The sequence below is a fragment of the Pistacia vera genome, unplaced genomic scaffold, assembly GCF_008641045.1.
Source record: "Pistacia vera cultivar Batoury unplaced genomic scaffold, PisVer_v2 Contig233, whole genome shotgun sequence".
Taxonomy (NCBI): Eukaryota; Viridiplantae; Streptophyta; class Magnoliopsida; order Sapindales; family Anacardiaceae; genus Pistacia; species Pistacia vera.
In genome coordinates, this window is record NW_022196039.1 from 1 (window position 1) to 21,562 (window position 21,562).

The 21,562-nt window shown below is 36.5% G+C and overlaps 3 protein-coding genes and 2 non-coding genes across 5 annotated transcripts; 3 read left to right on the forward strand and 2 right to left on the reverse strand.

Moving 5' to 3' along the window:
• The first annotated feature begins 2,554 nt into the window (after window positions 1-2,554).
• TRNAL-CAG lies at window positions 2,555-2,635 on the forward strand. The gene has a single exon. It is a non-coding gene; the product is annotated as a tRNA-Leu (tRNA).
• Window positions 2,636-7,999: 5,364 nt separating this feature from the next.
• On the reverse strand, window positions 8,000-8,653 carry LOC116131359. Its single transcript, XM_031417018.1, has 2 exons — window positions 8,438-8,653; window positions 8,000-8,333 (listed from the first exon to the last, which is right to left on the reverse strand). The coding sequence occupies exons 1-2, from the start codon at window positions 8,651-8,653 to the stop codon at window positions 8,187-8,189; spliced, it is 363 nt and encodes a 120-aa protein (XP_031272878.1). The 3' UTR covers window positions 8,000-8,186.
• Window positions 8,654-9,252: 599 nt separating this feature from the next.
• LOC116131459 lies at window positions 9,253-12,191 on the reverse strand. The gene is made up of 4 exons (XM_031417110.1): window positions 11,009-12,191; window positions 10,502-10,737; window positions 9,694-9,903; window positions 9,253-9,589 (listed from the first exon to the last, which is right to left on the reverse strand). The coding sequence occupies exons 1-4, from the start codon at window positions 11,763-11,765 to the stop codon at window positions 9,443-9,445; spliced, it is 1,350 nt and encodes a 449-aa protein (XP_031272970.1). The 5' UTR covers window positions 11,766-12,191; the 3' UTR covers window positions 9,253-9,442.
• A 1,070-nt stretch (window positions 12,192-13,261) lies between these two features.
• On the forward strand, window positions 13,262-13,457 carry LOC116131468. Its single transcript, XR_004128252.1, has one exon. It is a non-coding gene; the product is annotated as a U2 spliceosomal RNA (small nuclear RNA).
• A 3,781-nt stretch (window positions 13,458-17,238) lies between these two features.
• On the forward strand, window positions 17,239-21,426 carry LOC116131357 (translocase of chloroplast 159, chloroplastic-like). The gene has a single exon (XM_031417017.1). The coding sequence runs from the start codon at window positions 17,436-17,438 to the stop codon at window positions 21,267-21,269; it is 3,834 nt and encodes a 1,277-aa protein (XP_031272877.1). The 5' UTR covers window positions 17,239-17,435; the 3' UTR covers window positions 21,270-21,426.
• The last annotated feature ends 136 nt before the right edge of the window (window positions 21,427-21,562 follow it).

A 21,562-nucleotide genomic window follows, 5' to 3' on the forward strand; every position in this document is an offset into this window, starting at 1 on the left:
TTAATTCATTTTTCTTTCGGTTAATCTCAACATATATATATTAAAAAAGTAACACTTAATAATTATTTTGGAGAATCACATGAACAGCAACAAAACCAGCAAAAAGTAAATAGAAAAATAGGGTGGTGGTTTGCTTTAAACATTATGAATGAGAATAGGCAGCTGGCTGGCAGTTTGATATAGTGGTTTCTTTTCTCCTTCTTTTTCCCATATGGAGAATTCACATTTTTCATGTTTAGTATATAAAATATTATATTTTCTCGGCCCCATGTCCATAAATTTTTTTCACTCCACTGATTTAATTACTACTTTTTGACTACAAGTAAATTAAAATAATAAAAAGAAGAGAATAGGTTGTCTGAGGCTTTACTGCCTCTTATAATCTAATGCAGATTCCGGTTGTTCCCCACTTAAAATCTCTTCTCACGAAGTTATAACTTCAATCCCTTTTTTTGGATTTCCTTTTACATCTTTAATTTCTTCTTGGAAAGATTGCATCTTGACTTACCTTCTCGTCGACAAAAAACCTGTCGTAGCTTTCTGGTATTTGTAACTAATCAATCATGAGTTGTCAAGTAATACGCGTAATATAAACACATCTCATAGTTTTTTTTTGGTTGTACATACTACGGATATGATTGATTGAACTTTTCGTTGAAGATTGTTTTGTTATTTGGAAACTTTATTTAAAGCACTTGTTTTTTGCATTGAAAGATGTAAATTTTGTATCATCTGCCGACTTCCAGGAAGAAGGTTGATATGCATTTTAGATGAAGGGATTATGTCAAAATGATTGTAAACAATGCAAAATAGTATCAATCAGAAACAGGGCTCGTAGAATTATAGTAAATTTGAAGTAAAAGTGGGTATAACTTTTGAAAATGAATTTCATTTGGGCCAGGGGTTAGTCCCTACTTTGAATATAGTAATGGACAAGAGAAAATAAAGTCTTTGTACATTGGGCCTACTGGTTGGGTTCTTAAGTCCACCGCCCCAAAGTTGGTGACTTATCTCACTTGTTTATTATATTAGAGTAATTAAAGCAATGTTTTAATTAGGGGTGTTTTAAAAAAAAAAAAAAAAGTGGAAACCGAACCAAATTTTTAGTTATCCAAAAAACCTGTTTGGTTTCGGTTCAAAGAAAATAAAAATCGAATTTTCGGTTCGGTTACCGGTTTGGGAGAATATGGAAATCAGTTAATCGAAATCGGTTTTACTAACCGGTTTATTATAAAAATATTAAATTAAAATATAAAAATTATGGTTTATTATAAAAATATAAAAATTATGGTTTATTATAAAAATATTAAATTAAAACCGGTTTTTTGGTTAACCGAAAAACCAGTTTAGTTTCAATTCAGGAAAATTCCTGAACCTAAAAACCGGTTCAGTTCACAAAATTGGTTAACCAATTTTGAACACCCTAGTTTTAATAACCAGCCCGGGGTGAAACCCAGTAAAGTGGCTGGGTCTTGGGTTGATCGATTGAACTGGTTTGACCAGTGGGTCAAACCAATGTCCAAAGGTTTGAAATTCAACAAAAATACCCTTGAAAATTACATATAAGTCTCTACAGATTTGAAATCTTGTAAATCACCCCAAACACCATCGCCGACGTTGATAACCCAGGCCAAATATGGTATGTTTCTAGTAATGACAACACTCCCCATTACCACGAAAACATTCTCATTAGCCTCTTGACCAAAATCCATCTCACCTTTGCCCCGTTCGGTCCGCCGATCGCCAACAACATGTCGTTGTTTTGGCTGACTGATTTTTGTATTTTTCAATCGATTCACTCACCATTTCTTATGTGAACTAATACAAACCTGCTCTTTTATTTCATATCATTTATCCTTATTTATTGAGTATTTTGTTTTAATATCACAATTTTATATCCATAAAAATATCAAATTTCCATTTCCCAAGTGAAATGTGATTAAAAATCAATGAGACATGTAACCATGTTAAAGTTATTCCTATTGAGACTAATATTATTAGTTTATGAGTTATGAATGCCAACCTTTCAACTTTGATTCTATTTGATTTGAGTGATTGGTAGACATTCATCAAGATCATCAGATATCTTTTGTTTTCTAATCATATTTTATGCACTTAAATTATAATATCTTCATTGCTTTTGCAATCAAGTCAAAAATGGGGGAGGAATTACTATTCTAAACCCTTAAAGGACCACGAAATATGAAATACGATAATTGCAGTTACCCCCTAAGTTTGGGTATAGTATTAATTAGATCTTACCCTTTAATCTATTAAGATAGACTCTCTTGATTCTAGTAGACGTTAACTCATATAAGAACATAACATATATTTCATTCACATACGTAAGAGAAAAACGGATAACTCGCGCCTCTATGTAGAAAATGTTGTTTTAGAGTCAAGATTTGATTAGTGATTGTTAATTGGAGAAAGGTATTTCTTACTGTTTGAAAGGCTATAACCTTGACCGATTAGATCAAAAGCTATTAAGTCTTTCTCTCTCACCCAACCGTTTGTTATTGTGTAAATTCTAAAGCCAAAGTGAACACAATTTGTCAAGATGGCCGAGTTGGTCTAAGGCGCCAGTTTCAGGTACTGGTCCGAAAGGGCATGGGTTCGAATCCCATTCTTGACATTTAAAACTTTTGCTACACCTCTTCTGGTTCTGGGCAACGAAAGGTCTATTTATTTATTTATTTATTTATAAGGAGAATCCCATCTCCAGATTTCACAAGAAAAAACTATTGCAGAAATGACTCATCCACCTTCTGGAAAGATCACATTAATCACCTTTTTTCTTTCCCAGATTAAACATTAAATTATATATAAAAACACTATTGAAACTGATGTAATGGCGATCTTTTTCATGCAAGTTCACTAATGAACTTGGTTCATTCTTAGTGTCTTGTACATTAATTTTCTGCAAAAGGCAAAAGCTAGGAGTAGCTGCTGGCTTCAACTGTAGTGTTTATGTTTTGAGACAGATATGACCTGGAATATCCTTAGTATATATCCCATTTCTACAGTTAATTTTAATCAAACATTTGTATCCCATTATTAACAGTACTCAATTCCTTCCTTTTTTTTCTTTTTCTCCAATGCTATATATTCAACTAAAGCCATCATGGCTTCTTTGCATATCCAGGCCGCCGCATCCACTAAGCAAAGTCAAAAAAACAACTTTTTATTATCTTCGTTGATATAAGATATGCATATATATGGCTGAAATTACAGCAGAAAAGCATGAAAAAAGAAGGTATATATGCATATGCCCAGTTTTTTTTAAACCCCTTAAATTTGATAATTTAATTAAATACCCCTAAATATTTTTTTAAAATTATAAAAACACCCCAATAATCCACATTTACCAGATTCCGACCACCACCACCGGAAAATGGTCGAAATTTGTAGGATGGCGCACTACCAGCTGAATCTGGCCGGTAGTACACCGATCTAGCCTTTTCCGGCCAGATCCACGGTGGATCTAGCCGGAAAAGGCCAGATCTAAGGCCAAAGATCTGGCCGTTGACGACCAGATCTTTGGCACGACGGCCAACAAACGATCGTCGTTGACCATCAACGACGACCGTTTGTTGACCGTCGTTGAGAGCAAATACGGCCAAATCTGACTGTAGATCTGGCCTTTTCCGGCCAGATCCACCGTGGATCTGGCCAGAAAAGGCCATAGCGACACATGACCGACAAGATCCAACCGGTCATACGCCCATACGGCCACTCCGGCCACCTCCGGTGGTGGTCACCGACTGGGGGTGTTTGAGGGTGGGTTAAGGGTATTTTTGTTAACCTTTAATGTTTTATTATAGGGGGTATTTTATAAAAAAACAAACATAAAAAGTATTTCATTAATTTATAAATTCTACATCTTAATACCCGCCCAATTCAACTTTTTTTTAACTTTTTTCAAAAAACTTTTCTCAAAACCCCCAAATTTTGAACCAAACCAAGCACTAGTCACCCCTGGTTTCTTTCTCTACATCGCCTCTTCTCTACCTCGGCCACACCGCCGCTGCTTTCTCCCTCCATCTTCCACAACAAAACAAAAATCCATAAATCAATCTTACAATTACAATTAAATATTTTTCCGTATCAAATCTCCATCAATTCAGACTATCATCATATAATATGATTCCATATTGAGATTTCTAAATTATTGAAAACAAGAGTTATCTTATAGTTTAAAATTACAAATATTTTAATAAATTTCATTTTAAAGAAACATATTTTTCCATGCATACCGAGGATCAATTTGTTGTTCAAAAAACAATCTTGGCCTTGGGACGTCAAAGACATCTCAACAAACAAAAAAGAAGAAAGAAAACTGGACAGTATAATGGCTTCCCCAAAATAAATTAATAGAAAAAAAAAAATCATTCAAAGTTTAAATAGCGGAAAAATCCTAAAACACAGGAATTTGATGGAATTAACAAAAAAATATTTATGTGAAAGCCTCTTCTGTACCGATTCCATAACCCATAACCCAAGAAATGGATCCTCAGTCGCATTCACAGGTCCAAGACGTCCTACTTACAGTAAATGAAGTGGAACCTTATACGGCCGCTGAAAGAATTGAACAAATTCTTGAGCCTCTAGGCTATCACCGCGAAGCTGATGGAGTTGATGAAGCGATAAAAAGGTTCCTCCGGCATGACAACGACGTTACTACATTGCTGGAACTCGGTTTCCTATTTGAAAATCAGCTCCCCAACCCGGACTTTCCGGACATCCAGTTGGCTGACATAAAAAATCTGCTTGCCGAGGTAAACGACTTGCTTCTGATGCCCACCGGAATCAACGCTCTTTCTTATCTTGTTAGAAATATATTAAGAATCTTCAGGTTTCCGGTTCAAGTTACGATCGAAAGACTGAGAGCGGGTAATATCACGGTTGATGAAGCTCTTTCTGAACTAAATGGGCTTATTTAGTTGTTAAATTTTGGTGCAAATTTCGTAAGCTTTTCTTGATGTTGTTTGATTTGGTTTTCATGTGAACTGAATATTTTTTAGGCTTGTCGCATTTTATTTTACTTTGGTTTCTGGTTCTGGAGTATTTTAGGACGATGAGTTTTGAGACTGTTTTTTTTTTTACATTCTAGGATTTCTCTGCCTGTATAAATGAATGATAATTCTGAAACAGTTCACACAAATTTTGCATGGCTCTGCTGTTATCCTAGGTTCTCATACCGGATTACCGCTTATTGTTGTTGGATAAACTCCAATCATCATCAATAATTTATAAGTTCTAGTTTGATTATATTTTTGTAGAATATTCATGGATCTACAAAATATCATAACTTTTTTCCACGGAATCACTTTGACAAAGGTAGCCCCAACAAGCATTCCTTACACGTTCTCCATGCATGCCGTAATCTTGATTCCCTGCAAATACCTGAAATTACAAGTAGACACAGTTTCAGCAAGTTTGTGTTCTGGACACCCGTGCGTACAACACTGTTATTGATGGATTCTTCAAGTCAGGTAAGGTGAGCAAAGCTTACCAGCTGCTGGAAGGAAATGAAGACAAAGGTCACCACCCCACTGTTGATACCTATGGTTCTGTCCTTGACAGGCTTGATGAAGCTAATTACATGCTCTTCGAAGAGGCAAAATTTTTTATATATATATATATATATAGTAGTCTCATTGTCATTGATGGTTTCTGGTAATTTGGTAGAATTGATGAAGCATGTCTAATCATGGAAGAGCTGATGCAGAAAGGTTTGACACCTCATGTATACACATGGAATTGCTTGCTTGATGCCCTGGTAAAAGCAGAGGAAATCAATGAAGCCCTTGTCTGCTTTCAGTCCATGAAGGACTGGAAATGCACCCCCAACCATGTAAGGTTAGAAATGGTCCTTGCAAGGTTAGAAAATTCAACAAGGCCTTTGTGTTTTGGCAAGAGATGCAAAGCAAGGTTTAAAACCCAATACCAGTTTTGCATGGCTCCTGTGTTATTGACTTTTATTAAATCATTCATCGGTTTTAAATTTGTCTCAAATTTGGATTTGACCAATGCGGAAATTACATGTTCTGACAATTTTAATAGATTACCGCTTATTGTTGTTGGATAAACTCCAATCGTCATCATATAATTTATGAGGTCCAGTTTGATTATATTTTTGTAGAATAGTAATGTATATACAAAATATTATAATTTTTTTTTTCTTATATTACAATATTACTCAACCTTATTAATTGTCACTTGATACATAATATTTTGTATATAATTATAGCCCTTTGAGTTTTTAATTGAATAAAAAGATCCTTCTAAGATTTTTAATATAAATAAAATCCATCTATCATATATGTTGAAATATCAGTAAAAGAGTGATTATAATAAATAATTATAAATTTATGATAGTATAAGTTCTAACAACTTAACAACATTAAGAAAATTTGTCATTTTAAAAATTTAGAATTTTTTTTGTTAATGAACAAAATCTCAAGGTAGATGTCTTTTTTAACTCTAAATTAGGGTGCGTTTGTTTCAATATTTTTGTACTATCCTATCCCTATCTTACCCAAAATACATATTTTGTTTCTCTATTCTGAAAATCATATTATACTTTATAAATTTTTTAAACTCTCTAGGTTTGTTAATTTAACTAAATACCCTCAAAAAAAGTTTAGAAATTACCAACACCCTTACCCACCCACATTTGCAAGATTTCAACCACCACTATTGAAAGGTAGATAGTATAATGGCTTACTACCAGCTGAATCTGGCCGATAGTGTGCCGATCTAGCCTTTTCTAGTCAGATCTACGACCAAAGATCTTTGGCTGTAGCTAGTCGTCAACGATGGTCATATCTTTGGCCATCGTTGACGACCAAACGCAGCTAGATCTGATCATCAACGGTCAGATCTAACTGTAGATCTGGCATTTTCCGACTAGATCCACGATAGATCTGGCTGGAAAGGCCATATCAATGTACAACAGGCCAGATTCAGTCGGTCATGCACCGATACAGCAACTCAACCACCCTACGATGGCGGTGGCTGGCTATTGGTATTTAATGGGTATGTGTGAGTGTTTTTATTAATTTTCAATGTTTTATTACAGGGGTATTTTCTAAATTAACAAACCTACAGGGTGTTTTTCAATTTTTAAACTCTATGTCGTAATAACCACCCAACCCTTACTTTTCAAAAATCCTATCCAAAATAATAAAAACAAACACACCCATGAGAATGCCAAATCATAAAATCATTTAGAAAAAGAGTCTTTACAAAGTGCCATTTTTGTAAGGCCAAATTTCTTTTTTCCACCTGAGTTTTATTGAAAGTATTTGCCACCAATAAAAAACCATCAAATTCCACCCAACGTTAGTCTTCTTCTATTGATAATTTTCTTTGACCAGATTTGACCTGAAATACCCTTATTACCCTTATAAATCCTGATTAAATAAATTAATAAACTACATTAGAACCCCAAGTTAATAAAATTAACAAAATAACGATATATATTTTAAATTTTACGCCAACGCCATCTTCTTCACCACTTTCATTGTCACCCCACAATACACAAAATCAAAACTTTTCACCATCAATCATCTCCAAACACATAAAAACCAAAACTTCACCTAATCTTTCGTTTCCAAATGAATTTCCGCACCAGTGAAAGTGCCAGGACGAAGACATGCGTCAACCAAAGATACTTGGTTGACTCCAAGGAGAACCGAGTAGGATGAGTGCGTGATTCTTGGGAACCAACAAAGAAGACTTGACCCTCGTGCAGTAGCGGTCAAGATGATGATGCGCCTCCTGGAGGATGGTGTGAAAACTAGACGTTTTTAAAGTTGTTCGGTCGGAAAAATGAATAAGGATTACGTCCACTGATAATTTATTCGATTGTACGATAATGGGATCCCAGTGATCATGGAAAATCTTTGTTTTTTGGGAGAGTTTTCTGGACATGAAGCCTAGACCAGAGAAAGTTTGTTTTTGTTTGTTTTCTTTACTCTCTCTCCCACCCTCTCTCCTTGACCGTTGTTGCCTTTATAGAGAGAGAGGGCTTCAAAATGTCATGATGGTAAGTGCATCAGCCCCGGACACGCCCCCGTGCGGAGCTAACATCAGGCTCAGAAGCTCACATGCCCCTACGTCATAGCTAATGATGGTGTTTGCTCTAACAGCAACTGTCTTTGCAGGTCTCATAGAAGAAATCAGCAAATGGTTGTGCTACATTGTTCAATCAGCGATAATAAAGCTTTCTCAACGTCAGCTAACGGCTGTCCGGCATGAAGCTTAAGCTGCCTCTTCTTCACAACAACAATGTTCTTCATACCTGATTTAACTTCATCATAAAGTTCCTGCAAAAGTTGAAGTTCTCATTTAGTGAGTCCAATCCTAACAATACTCATGTAAGTCTACAAGAAGGTCTGAAGTTTAATTGAAATCAAGTTAGAATGCTTACTTTCACGGACAGAGGAACAATATCAGCACTAAAATCGCCTAGATCCTCAAAAAATGATTCGAGTAGACAACAAAAGTTATTAGCATCACCATGGTCCTCAAAAGCAGCTGTATATAAAATCTCACTCTGGTGTTGCACCTGAGAAGTGAGTCTTAATGTAAAAAGGCCTCCATTTTTAATTGTCTCCAAGATGGTAAACACTAGTATATCTCTCATATGTTGTTTATACGTGTTTTTTTTTTTTAGTCTCTAAAGATGAAGTAAATTGAACAATTCCAGAGGCTAGAAGAAATGAAGAGTTTGGGTCGGTTTCACTGGTTCAAATGTCAGCCGAATTGTTGAAGGACAGACTGCCTGAGGCGAGAGAAGCAGCAAGAAGTACTGTAATTTCCATGTGCGATGCATTTACTGAAAATGAAGAGCAGAAGCAGGAAGCATGGCAATGCTTTTGCCAATCTAGTTTGCCACCCATTGATGCTCAGTCCATGCTCAAAACTACAGCTTCACAATACAGTAAGGTTGGTGGTGGGCAGCTGCAGGAGTTCCGAAGTTTGTGTAAATCTTTCTGTCTCCATCATCATTGTGGTTAGAGCCTTAGAGGAGACGACGTTATGTTGTTGTCAATTTTCTACTTTTCGAGAAATGAGGGAAAATGCTAAAATAAATTATTAGATTCTTGAATGATTAATTTTACAAGTTGCTTCAATAATATCGATTAGTGGGAGGAGCAGCAGAAACTGCTGTAACATCCTGTTCTTACATCCAAAATCATTCTAAGAAATGAACTTCAGTTCATTTTGTTTTCAGCCAGGACATCAATTATGATTTCAGCAACATCAATAAAAGAATTGTAATTGTCAATTACAGTGGGCGAGACTGGAGAGTTTAGGCTATTTCTCCCAAATAAACCTAGACATTGTCTGCAAAATTGTGATTTCAGCCAGGACAACAACGTGCTAGCAAATAAATGTTCTCTTGTGTACACGGCACAAGCCATAGAAGAAATCAGTAAATGGTTGTGCTACCTTGTTCAATCAGCGAGAACAAAGCTTTCTCGACATCAGCTAATGGCTGTCCGGCATAAAGCTTAAGCTGCCTCTTCTTCACAACAACAATGTTCTTCATACCTGATTTAACTTCATCATGAAGTTCCTGCAAAAGTTGAAGTTCTCTTTTATTGAGTCCAATCCTAACAATACTCATTTAAGTCTACAACAACGTCTGAGGTTTAATTGAAATCAAGTTAGAATGCTTACTTTCACGGACAGAGGTACAATATCAGCACTAAAATCGCCTAGATCCTCAAAAAATGATTCGAGTAGACAACAAAAGTTATTAGCATCACCACGGTCCTCAAAAGCAACCGTATATGAAATCTCACTCTGGTGTTGCACCTGAGACGTGAGTCTTAATGTAAAAAGGCCTCCTGGACCTTCATGGTCCAAACCTCTACGCATGAGAATAGCCTGCAATTGAATAAATAACAGCATGATGCTTTAGAGTAATTGAAAGACACTTCTCCCAAACACAGAACAAACATTACAAAGTACACACAAAACAGCATCAGCAAACATCTATGGTTAGTATAGAACCTACATTAATATCTCCTGCTTGCCAATGAATGTTTGGTGCATATTCCAAGATCTAGACTCGGAATTATGAAAGGGTGCTTTTCATTACATTTTAAGGTAAACAAGATCGAGATGAAACATATCAGATGCAAAGTTTGTGAATTTAGAATGGAAAATGAGGACATTGTCATATTGAATGGCCAAAAGATACTCTAATATAGGCATAAAAGTCATCTTGTGGCAATCATCCATGAATTTATACTCGAGAAGATGATTAACACAGAACAAATATTACAAAGTACCACGGTTTGATTAGGCTTATGCACATATATAGAAAATGGCATGAATTTCAAACCTAAATGAAAACCAAGTCATGTATAACTGAGAAAGAATGGTTTATGCAACTGATAAAAAATATAGTGCCACAGTTTATGCAATCGATAAGAAATAAAAAATGCCACAAGGGAAGAGTTTACAAGTTTCAATAATATACCAAAACGTAAGGAAGCTTCAGCCACCACAAATCAGACTTGATATCTGATTGATCACCCCTGACTATGTTCGCTGCTGAACCATTTCCACCCCACCGAGAATCTTCATCAAATTTCATGGTAGTTTCCTGCTTTCCTTTTGTGAGGTTCTGCAACTTTAGTGCCTCTATATCTTTTGTTTCTCCAGACTTCATAACTTCAAACAAAGACCCTCTTTGACTCTTCTCCAGGTCAGTATCTAACAGATTAAAAAAAAAAAAGTTTATATATACAAATAAACAAAAGTACTATCAAATTATTATACTTCCCCTGTTTTCATTTTTGTTTTTTCCATGATCGTTCCTACCATAAATTCAGTAAACCAAATTCTCTTTTTGGTCATTCACAATGACTGAATAAAAAAAAAAAAAAAACCTTGATAATTAAGGTAACAAAGTTGCAGAGTTCACCAACATTAAGAAAACAGTACAGTGCTTTTACAAAATAGACTCTTAGGAACATTACCAAACCTCTTGTCAGTGTTCCCACTCCCATTTCCTTTTGCCTCTTCTCCAGGTTTTCCGCTTTATTTTGCAAGCCTTTTGACCCTCTATCTGATGCTTCAGTTCCATTCTTCTCTCCTTCCATTGTCCCCGAAATGCTTTCCCCTGAATCATGATTTGTACTTGCTATACCACTCTTCTTCTTCTTCTTTTTCTTATACGTTGAACTATCCTCCATACCTGAAAATCCCTTTGCATCACTTCTCAAACTCGTAGGACTCCTAAACTTAATTTTTTTCTTAAACATTAATGTCTCATTACTCTCATCCATCTCTTTTGCTTCTTCAACACCCTTAAACTCGTTCAAAATGTTCATATATGATCCGGGTGACTTCCCTTTTCTAGAATTCAACTTCTTCTCCAACTTAGACAATCGTGTGCCAATCTCTTTTTCAATGCCTGTTCTACTGTTAGAATTCACAAATTCATCAAAAATGTCACCTTTTTCGTTATCACCTCCCCGTGCCTTGTCTTCAATCTTTCGCACTTCTCTGGCCATTGCCCTAATTTCATTAATTTTATATTCTAACTCAGTTCCATCCAAATCAACCACGTTTTTATCCACCAAAAAGTTCCCTTTTTTAATTCTATTAATACCCCTATCGAAAGCATCCAAATTCTTGTTTTCCTCGTCGGAATTTGAATTTCCCCCAAAACAAACACTAAAAATTGTTTGTAACATCAAAACCCCAACTAAACCCATGCCAACTTTCAAAACAGACATTGCAGACAATTTACCTAAACTGCCACTGTAGTCTCCAGCAACACCCTCGGTCTCCGTGAACTCAATTTCCTCGACTTCATCAACGGCAGGGACAACTCCGACGAGTTCATCGAGTTGAGGCTCGGAAAAGGTGTCGTTTTGAGGCGGCAATACGATAGGGATTACGGGCTCTATTGGGAATGGTTTTGTTAGGTTTTGAGGATTTTGGGGCGCAAGTGATTTTTCCGCTTCGTGAGTTTTTTTGGAGGGCGTGGACTGGAGATGGAAGAAGAAAGGAGTGGTTTTAGTAATTTTGGGGTGGTGTTAGTATGTGATGTAAGAACGGAGAAGGCGGCGCAGTGCGCACCAGCCATTGCTGACGAAGGGAGGCGGCGCAGTGGTGCGCGGCCTTTTACTTCGGTTTTCCGGGTGGGGATTTTAGAGAAAGCTTTTACTCGTACTAACATACGCCGGCTGTGAACGTTGTGATTGGGGAAGATTACCAAGCCCATTAAGTTTATGGGCCAAAAGGCCCAACCCAAAACTAACCCATGGATGATCCAAGAATTTAGGGGTGTATACAAACTGAGCCGAGTATCTAAACACTCGAGCTCAGTTCGTGATGAACAATGTCAAGTTCGAGTTCGAGCTGATCTAAGAATTTAGGGGTGTATACAAGCCGAGCCGAGTATCTAAACACTCGAGCTTGGATCGTGATGAACATGTCAAGTTCGAGTTTGAGTTGAGCTCGCTCGAGTTTGAATACTAGGGCTGGAGCTCGAGCTTGCGAGTGTGGATGGATACTTGAGCTCGTGCTCGAGCTCTAGCTTTGAGTTTACTATAAGAAAGGGGCTATTTGTCATTTTAAAAACTTAAAAATTAAAAAAAAAGGTTACAAAACTTACAATTTGACCCTTTGAGTGCGATGAGGTTCATGAGCCTATCAAGTCGAGCTTCGTCTAAATCGAACTCAGCTTGACCCTTTAAATGAGCCACTCGAGCTCGAGCTCAAACTCAATTGACTTCAAATTGAGTTCAAGCTTTTCACGAGCCAAGCTCAAGTAGCCCATGATCTGCTCAATTCGCTTCTCATTCCTATCCAACATCAAGTTTTTCTTCTTCACAATACCGATACTTAATGTCTCACATTGATCTACTTAACCGTTTAATTTATATTACATAATTCATGAATTCAAAAAAAATATGATGAATATTAAAAATAGGAGAATCAAAATAAATTATTAATAAAATAAATTATAATATTAAAGTACTTCTCTCCATATGAAAAATTGCCGGTTGATTGAAAAGCACAGTGATTCTATACATTGATCGATCGGCTCATGCATCATCATCATGATAAACGGATAAAAGTCTGCCAAAGGGACTGTTCCTCCAGTCATGTCAATTATCACATATTCACATGTACTCTTGAGTTTTCAAAGTCCCACATTGCTCAAGGGAAATCGAGACAAGAAACGAGTGAACTATAAAGTGGAAGTTGAGGCACTGACCAAAGCATACCTTTCTCGGCCTTTTGGCTAAGATCAAGTGTAGTATCTGTTCTTATCAGTTTAATATCTGATACGTGGGCCATCGGTCCACATGATATTAAATTAATTTTTCCAGGGGGAGAGCCCACCACGGTAGCTTGCTATCGGGGCTCTCGAGCGTCGCCCATGCGTTGCACTACTGCAAGGGCCTGGCGCACCCCATCAAATCTAGTTAAGTTTTTATTGGCTAATTCTCCTTTACAAATGATCATGCACATTTATTTAAGGCAATGGGTCGGGCCGGGCGGAATCGGATATCTCTTAGCCCAGGTTTAAGCCCATTCTCATAACACAGGCCCAAGTCTGGCTTGAATTTGTTACTGGTATGATAAGCAAAACTCAAGCCTGGTTTGACGGGTTTTTTATAATCGCAAGTCAGGCTCAAGCCGTTTTTTTTAATAATATTTATTTTTAAATATCAATAAATTTTGAAGTTTTTTTATATTTTTAATTTTAGAAATAATTTTTAAATATTAATTGAAGCTATTTTCGTAAATAATTTAAGCGATAAGTGAGCAATTAAAATTCCATAACATTTGATTATACTAACTTTTTAGAGCATAATATGTTATGGTGAAATCCACTTTTATAAGTTGAACTAAACTCATGTAACTCATTTAAAAGCAATTTTAATATGTTAAACATTCAATATGAGATAAAAATTGAGGTTAGGGTTTGGAAAAAATATATATATATATATATATTGTAATTAAATATATAGTATAAGGGTAAATTAGTAAAATTAATACTAAATTTTTTGGGCCGGGCTTAAAGATATACCCATGTCCGGCTCATACCCGAGGTCAGGTCTTAAAATCAAGCCCAGGTCCAAGCCCAAGCCCGCCAACCTTGGGTAAAGCCCGCCCCTTTCAGGTCGGGCCGGCCGGGTACCCGAAAATGTCGGGCCCATTGCCATCTCTATGCACATCCCAACCAATTATGTTATTAGGGATGTGTAATATAATGATCATCATAATTTTTTGTAAAATTAATAAGTTTCATTAATATTATTATAGATAATGAAATGTATTTTTTCATTTATCAAATTTATTTTATTAATATTATTACGGATAATGAAATATATTTTTATTATTTATCAAATTTATTTTAAAATAATTATTTTGTGACATAAAAAAAACAATTCAATAAAACTCTTTTAAGAAGTATTGAAAGAATTTTATAATATCATCTTAATTACGTTTTCTATATAAACATTAAAATATTAAATAGAGTATTGTCAAATATTATGGCATTTATATATCCAATAAAGTAATACTAAATTTGTGTTTGATTTTGCTACTCGTTTCTCAAATCTAATTTGATTTAGATTTTTGATTGTTTGTTTATCTAAAATTATCGCTTATTTTTAGAAGTATTTATTGAATAAGTGAAAGTTCATTACTTAAATCTAAATCCGTGAATTTTCTATAAACACACAAACATAATTACTTAAAATACCCCTAATAATAATATTATTATTAAATAAAAATAAAAATGCTAAAGAAAATTAATAATTTATTTTATTTGAAATAATTTTTAAAATAAATTACCTTAATGAAGTTTCCGGTTGCTAGAACCTATGTCATCCATCAAATTTCGGTGGCCAAAAAGTATTTTCGCGAGGCTAGGAAACAAAATTGGCATCAAAATAACATTCTATCGATGTATACAACTACAACTTTTTCTAGCAAGAGCCGCAACATTTGGTCGGGATCTAACAACAAAAGTTTGGGTGGTTGCACTTTCTTAGTTAGATCTCAGTCAAATACTACATTTATTTTAACTAATGATTATGTAGATGGATAGATCGTTCAAAGACAATCATTTTGGTATAAATTTTATTACCATTATACATCAATCAATTTTTCAATGCCCAGAATCCTACTATCATCAGTCAGATTCCAACGATTGATTGAAGAATTTTTAACTTATATTGTTTCATAATTAACTAGACAATAATATAATTTATAAATTGCACTATATTTTAGTGATATAATTATAAGTTGAAGTATTACATAATTAATATATGGGTAGATTAATAAATTAAAAATATGGAAAAAATTATTTAGACATCATAAATTTAAAAAACAAACAAATTACATATCTTACAACTTTCAAGTGTCAGGTGCAACTAAACATTATTAAGTGTTTAATAATAATAATAATAATAGTAATAATAATGGGTGCGTTTGGTTTATTATTTTGGATATGATTTTGGAGATAATATTGGATGATTGAATATGAGAGTATTACGAGGTAAAATTTAAAAATTTATAAAAAACCCTCTAAGTTTGCTAATTTAATAAATACCCCAACATGTGAAATGACAAAAATACCCCCACCACCTGCAGTGCCAGATTCTAGCCACCACCACCGAAATCTGACTGAAAAATCACGTTACGACACAGATCAGTTGGATCTGTGTCGTAACGCGTTATTATGGCCTTTTCCGACCAGATCCACCACGGATCTGGCAGGAAAAGGCCAGATCTAAGGCCTGCCGTGGCCGTCGACGGTCAGATCTGGCCTTTTCCGGCCAGATCCATTGTGGATCTGGTTGGAAAAGGTTAGATCAGTGAATTACCGTCCAGTTCCGGTCAGTAATTCACTATCGTGGCAGATTCCGGCTACCACCAATGGTAGTTGCCGGAATCTGGTAAGTATGGGTCACGGGGGTGTTTTTGTTAATTTTTAAACTTTTTTTAGGGGGTATTTAATGAAATTAATAACCTTTTGGGGTCTAAAAGTAATTAAAAATAGAGTAATATTTATGGAATAATGTGCCAAACATTATTTGGAGAATATGATTGGGAATATGGATAATAAATAATAAGCCAACCATACTCAATAATAAAAAAACCCTTAAATATACATAATTTCAAAAGAATAATTTAAAAAAATAATAACTAATAAGAGAAATTAAAAATAACACATTAAAATTAAGAGTGAACATCACTCACACTCTTTGGGATCGATTTTTTTTTTTTTTTTTTTGGATTTCGTTGCTTGGGTAAAAGAAAGATCGTTGATTTCCTTTAAGATTTTTGAAATAATCTATCTAAGCTATGTGTAAACTTTTTATGCTCAAATGGATAAAAGCTGTTAGATTAGATTTAAATGAATGGTGGCTAATTTGTGTATCATTTAAGTCAATAATTTGTATTATTACCGATGATCTCTCAAGTTCGAGTCTCCTTAAATCTTGATAGTAAAAGAATAAAAAGAGGGTCTAACATAGTCTCCAAAGTTTGAGTTCCTACGGTTGTTAATTTGTTAATGAGAGTGACCACCAGAATTTTTACATAATCGATAGTTATAGGGTTTCGAGGGATTAGTTAAAGTCTGGACACCACGATCATAAAAAAAAAATGTATTATAATAGTCTGACTCATTAACTAATTGAGTAATACTACACCTACAATATTTTCTCATAAATTTTCTCTCACAATCTCGACGTGACACTTTGTAATTAATTAACTGCAATGTATATGGTGAAATCCAGGTGAGACTCATTACAAACTGACCAATTGGGAGTTGTTACGTCGCGATTGTGAAAGAAAGTTTATGAAAAAGTTTGTAGGTGTAAAAATCATGCATTTAAATAAAAAAAAAAAAAATGGAAATCAATTCATGAACGAGACAAGATGCCTTGGAAGTGGCTAAGACTGGGCAAACCAAACCACATAAACCCTGTGGAAATCGTGGATCTCTCAGTTGCCATGGAAGTGGTTTGTTCATTGGGACACTCAGATTTATGTGTGGTGTTATCAATATAACGTGTCCTATCTTATCCTCTCACAAACAGCCAAATGCAAAACCCCCACGAAGCCTCAAACGGATTATCTCTAACTCAATCCATAATTTAACAGGTCTCTCTGATTCATGGAATTGGTTTGTGGCTCTTTGACTTGCCACATGAATGTTCAATCTCTACGAACCAACTGTCAGCCGCTGGGGCCGCAACCGAACCAAACACAAACATAAGAGAATAAAATAAAAAAGGTAAAAGAAACAATAGATAAAACCCTAAGATCCCTTCCCATCATTGCCTAAACCCAACTGTTTACCTTTCTAGGTTTGGCTTCTGTTGGTTTTGTGTTTCTCTTTTGGAAAGAACACAAAAAAACAACAACAAAAATCCATGGACTCAAGTCACTCAAAGCCTCATTCCCCCCATGCCTCTCTTTCCACAACACCAGAGGCCCTAGCAAACCAACAAAAGAGCACTCTTTTCAGCTCATCATCTACAGGTTCTTTCTTAATCCGTGCTCCTCTTACTATTGATGATGACGATGATGATGACAATGATGATGATTTGGAGTCCAATGGTTATAAAATAACTGTTACTGACAGTGGTGATGGTAGTGGTGAAAGTATTACTAGTAGTGATAGTGAGGGGTTTGTGAGTGGTGAGGACTTTGAGACTGCCTCAGAGAGACCTTTCGTGGGTGACCCAGACGGGGAAAATTTTGAAGAAAGTGGTTTTGTCGATAAATACGTATTATCTAGGCCCTCTGTGGCTGACCCAGATGAAGAATTCTCTCAACAATCCACAGTAGATGATGAATATGATGACCATGTAGTTGATTTAGCTGTGGTGAATAATCCAAGGGTGAAGCCTTTTGCCCGTTTGACGATGGATGATGATGTTTTTGATGAGCTGGTTGCTGGTGATGAGATAATGTTGAGTGAAGAGCAAGATGCTGTCTTTTCATATGTAGCTAAGGTTCCTGGTACTGAGAATCTTGGGGGAGTTGATAGTACACCTAGAATTAAGTTAATGGATATAGAAGACGGAGAAGAGGAGCCATTATCTGAGCCACTGTCTCCGGTGATGTTCGTTGATGCTTCAGATTCGGGGAAATTTATTGCAGTTAAGGATGTGGGTTTGAGTACGTATGGCGAGGCAAGTTTGGTGGATGATTTTGTTGATGAACCAGTGTCAGCTGAATCGATTGCAGATAAGGGTAATGGTGTTACACAGAAGACTCACTTTGAGTCCTTTCTGGAGGGTAAAGAAGAGGATTTCGAGGTTGTTAAGAATAGTGTTGAGCGAGGACCAGTACCTGAAGTTTCTGCACGGAAACTGATTGCATCAAGTGGTAGCGATGGACATGAGAAGAAAGAATATGGTGCTGGAATAGGAAGGGGAAGTGCTTCTTTGGATCAAGGTGGTGCAATAGAAAACCTGGAAAGTAAAAGCGAGCCAGTAACTGATATGGGAGTACATTTGTATGATCCATTGGCAGTCATCTCAGTCGAGTCCAAAGGTGGTTTTGTTGAGGGGAGGGAAGTTCAGGATGTGGATTATGAAGTTTCAGAATCAAATTCAACTCTGCAGGATGGTAAATTGCCTGCAACTAATGAGGATGATAAATTGCAAGATTCAGAGTTAAATAGTTCCAGTTCCTTTGAATTTGTAAAACAAAGCTCCTTTTCAGACCATGAAGTAAAACCTGAAGCAGAAGATGATGTTCATACACGAGGAAGGGAAAAGAGTTTACTTTCCGATCAAGAAGTTGAAGAATTAATTTTCGGCAGTTCGGCAGGGGATTTTCAAGACCAGTCACGGAGAGTTGATGGACAGATCATCTTGGACTCGGATGATGAAGTTGACGCTGATAGGAATGGTGAAGCAAATGAATTATTTGATTCTGCTGCATTGGCTGCTCTTTTGAAAGCTGCAACTAGTGCTGAGTCAGATGGTGGTGGCCTTACAGACATCTCTGCTTCAAGAGTATTCTCTCTTGAAAATTCCTTTGGCTCAGGTTCCTTAGCTGCACCACCAAATGTCGGTAAGGATGGATCAAAGGACAACCTCAGTGATGAAGAAAAGAAGAGGATTGAGAAGATACAACTCTTGAGAGTGAAATTCTTGAGACTCATCTGGAGAGTGGGCTATTCGCCAGATGATTCCCTTGTTGCACAAGTGTTATACAAACTGGCTCTAGCTGTGGGGAGGCATTCCAGTGAAGCATTCAGCCTTGAATCAGCCAAGAGGGTTGCTATGCAATTGGAAGCAGAAGGTAAAGATGATTTGGACTTCTCTTTGAACATTTTGGTGCTTGGGAAAACTGGAGTGGGAAAGAGTGCAACCATTAATTCTATTTTCGGCAAAGAGAAAGCCAGTGTTGATGCATTTGAACCTGGAACTACCTCTGTGAATCTTATTGCTGGAATGATAGATGGAGTTAAGATTAGAATCCTTGACACACCGGGCCTCAGATCTCCTATGACGGAACAAACTATCAACAAGAAAATATTAGCGTCTATAAAGAAGTTTACGAAGAAGTTCCCTCCAGATGTTGTCCTCTATGTTGATCGATTAGACAGCCATATTAGAGATGCTAATAATTTTCCATTGTTACGGTTAATTACTAGCTCTCTTGGTTCGTCAATATGGCAAAATGCTATTGTGTGTTTGACTCATGCTGCTTCTGATCCCCCAGAAGGGCCATCTGGGTCTCCCCTTAGCTATGAGGTGTTTGTTGCTCAACAATCCCGTGCTATCCAGCGAGATATCAGCCGGGCAGTTGGTAATCTGCGTCTGATGAACCCAGGCATGATGCATCCAGTGTCTCTTGTTGAGAACCATCCGTCCTTTCGAAAGAATAGATTTGATAAAAGTGTGCTCCCAAATGAAGAGAGTTGGAAACCACAATTGTTACTAGTTGGCTTCTCATTAAAGATCTTATCTGAAGCAACTACTGTGTCAAGACATCAAGATCCCTTTGATCATAAGAAGCTTTTTGTCTTCCGTCGTCCTGCACCTCTATCCTACTTGTTGTCGTCACTGTTGCAGTTTCGCTCTCATCCAAAACTCTCCACTGATCAGGGTGGTGATGAAGTTGACTCAGATTTTGAATTGGGTGATTTATCAGATTATGAACTAGAAGACAACGATGAATACTCCCAGCTTCCACCTTTCAAGCCTCTGAGGAAATCTCAGGTTGCTAAGCTGAGCAAGGAGCAAAGGAAAGCCTACTTTGAGGAGTATGATTATCGGGTCAAGCTCCTTCAGGAGAAACAGTGGAAAGAGGAGCTCAAAAGATTGAGGGAGATCAAGAAAAAAGGTATCAGTAAGGACTATGATTTCAACAGTGAAGATGGGGAAAATGAAGATGAAAGTCCTGTAGCAGTACCTGTTATTTTACCTGACCTTGCTCTACCACCTACTTTTGATGGTGACAATCCTACTTACAGATACCGATTTTTGGAGCCTACATCTCAGCTTCTTGTGAGACCAGTTCTTGACTCGCACAGTTGGGACCATGATTCTGGGTATGATGGTGTCACCTTTGAAAGAAGTCTTGCTATTGCCAGCCGGTTTCCTGGTGCATTCAGTCTTCAATTAACAAAGGATAAAAAGGACTTCGTTGTCCAGTTAGAATCCTCAGTTTCAGCAAAGCATGGGGACAACGGATCAACCATGGTAGGATTTGACATACAGACTTTTAGAAAGCATCAGGCTGCTTACGCCCTGAGAGGCGAAACCAAATTCAGAACCTTCAAAATAAACAAAACATCTGCTGGATTATCAGTTACTTTATTCGGTGAGAATCTGGTAACTGGACTGAAAATTGAGGATCGGATTGCTGTTGGAAGGGACTTAGTTTTGGTAGGAAACGCAGGAGCTATACGATGTCAAGATGATACAGCGTATGGAGCCAACCTGGAATTGCGCCTTAAGGATAAAGAATATCCTGTAGGGCAGGACCATTCCAGTTTAAGTCTGTCGCTTATGAATTCGAGAGGTGACTTAACTATGGTGGCCAACCTACAGTCTCAGTTCTCCATCGGATTCGGTTCCAAAATGGCAGTACGCGTGGGATTGAATGACCGGCGAAATGGGCAAATAACTGTAAAATTAAGCAGCTCAGAGCAACCACAGATGGGTCTCGTTAGTATTCTTCCATTAGCAGTAGCCCTCTTTCGGAATATTTTTCCAGGATCTGGTGGGAAAAACTCAACATAATAGTTACTTATTGCAGTCTTTTTTCACTGTTCAAATTTTTTTCCATCTGCAAAACGCCTAAATTATTCTAGTGGGTCTGTATTAGCTGTAACATTAATGAGATGAAACCTATTTTGTATAGTTATTGTATTTCATGATCTTTTTTTGGTGAAAGTGCTTCATAATTCTTGTAGCTGAGTCAAGAACAATTGAAGCCCCCACGCACTAACAGACTCTTATCTGGCTAATAGTTTCAAGGTTTCAAAGACCAGTTCAAATACGTATAAATTGATCCGAACGCTCTTATTAAAAAA

Excerpts from the sequence above, each read along its gene's own strand:
- LOC116131359 (XM_031417018.1), bottom strand. The coding sequence starts at position 8,653 with ATGAGAGATATACTAGTGTTTACCATCTTGGAGACAATTAAAAATGGA. Across the intron at positions 8,334-8,437 it reads TTGTTCCTCTGTCCGTGAAA|GAACTTTATGATGAAGTTAA; the intron begins GTAAGCATTCTA and ends CAACTTTTGCAG.
- LOC116131459 (XM_031417110.1), bottom strand. The coding sequence starts at position 11,765 with ATGTCTGTTTTGAAAGTTGGCATGGGTTTAGTTGGGGTTTTGATGTTA. Across the intron at positions 9,904-10,501 it reads TGAAGCTTCCTTACGTTTTG|GCTATTCTCATGCGTAGAGG; the intron begins GTATATTATTGA and ends ATTCAATTGCAG. Across the intron at positions 9,590-9,693 it reads TTGTACCTCTGTCCGTGAAA|GAACTTCATGATGAAGTTAA; the intron begins GTAAGCATTCTA and ends CAACTTTTGCAG.
- LOC116131357 (XM_031417017.1), top strand. The coding sequence starts at position 17,436 with ATGGACTCAAGTCACTCAAAGCCTCATTCCCCCCATGCCTCTCTTTCC.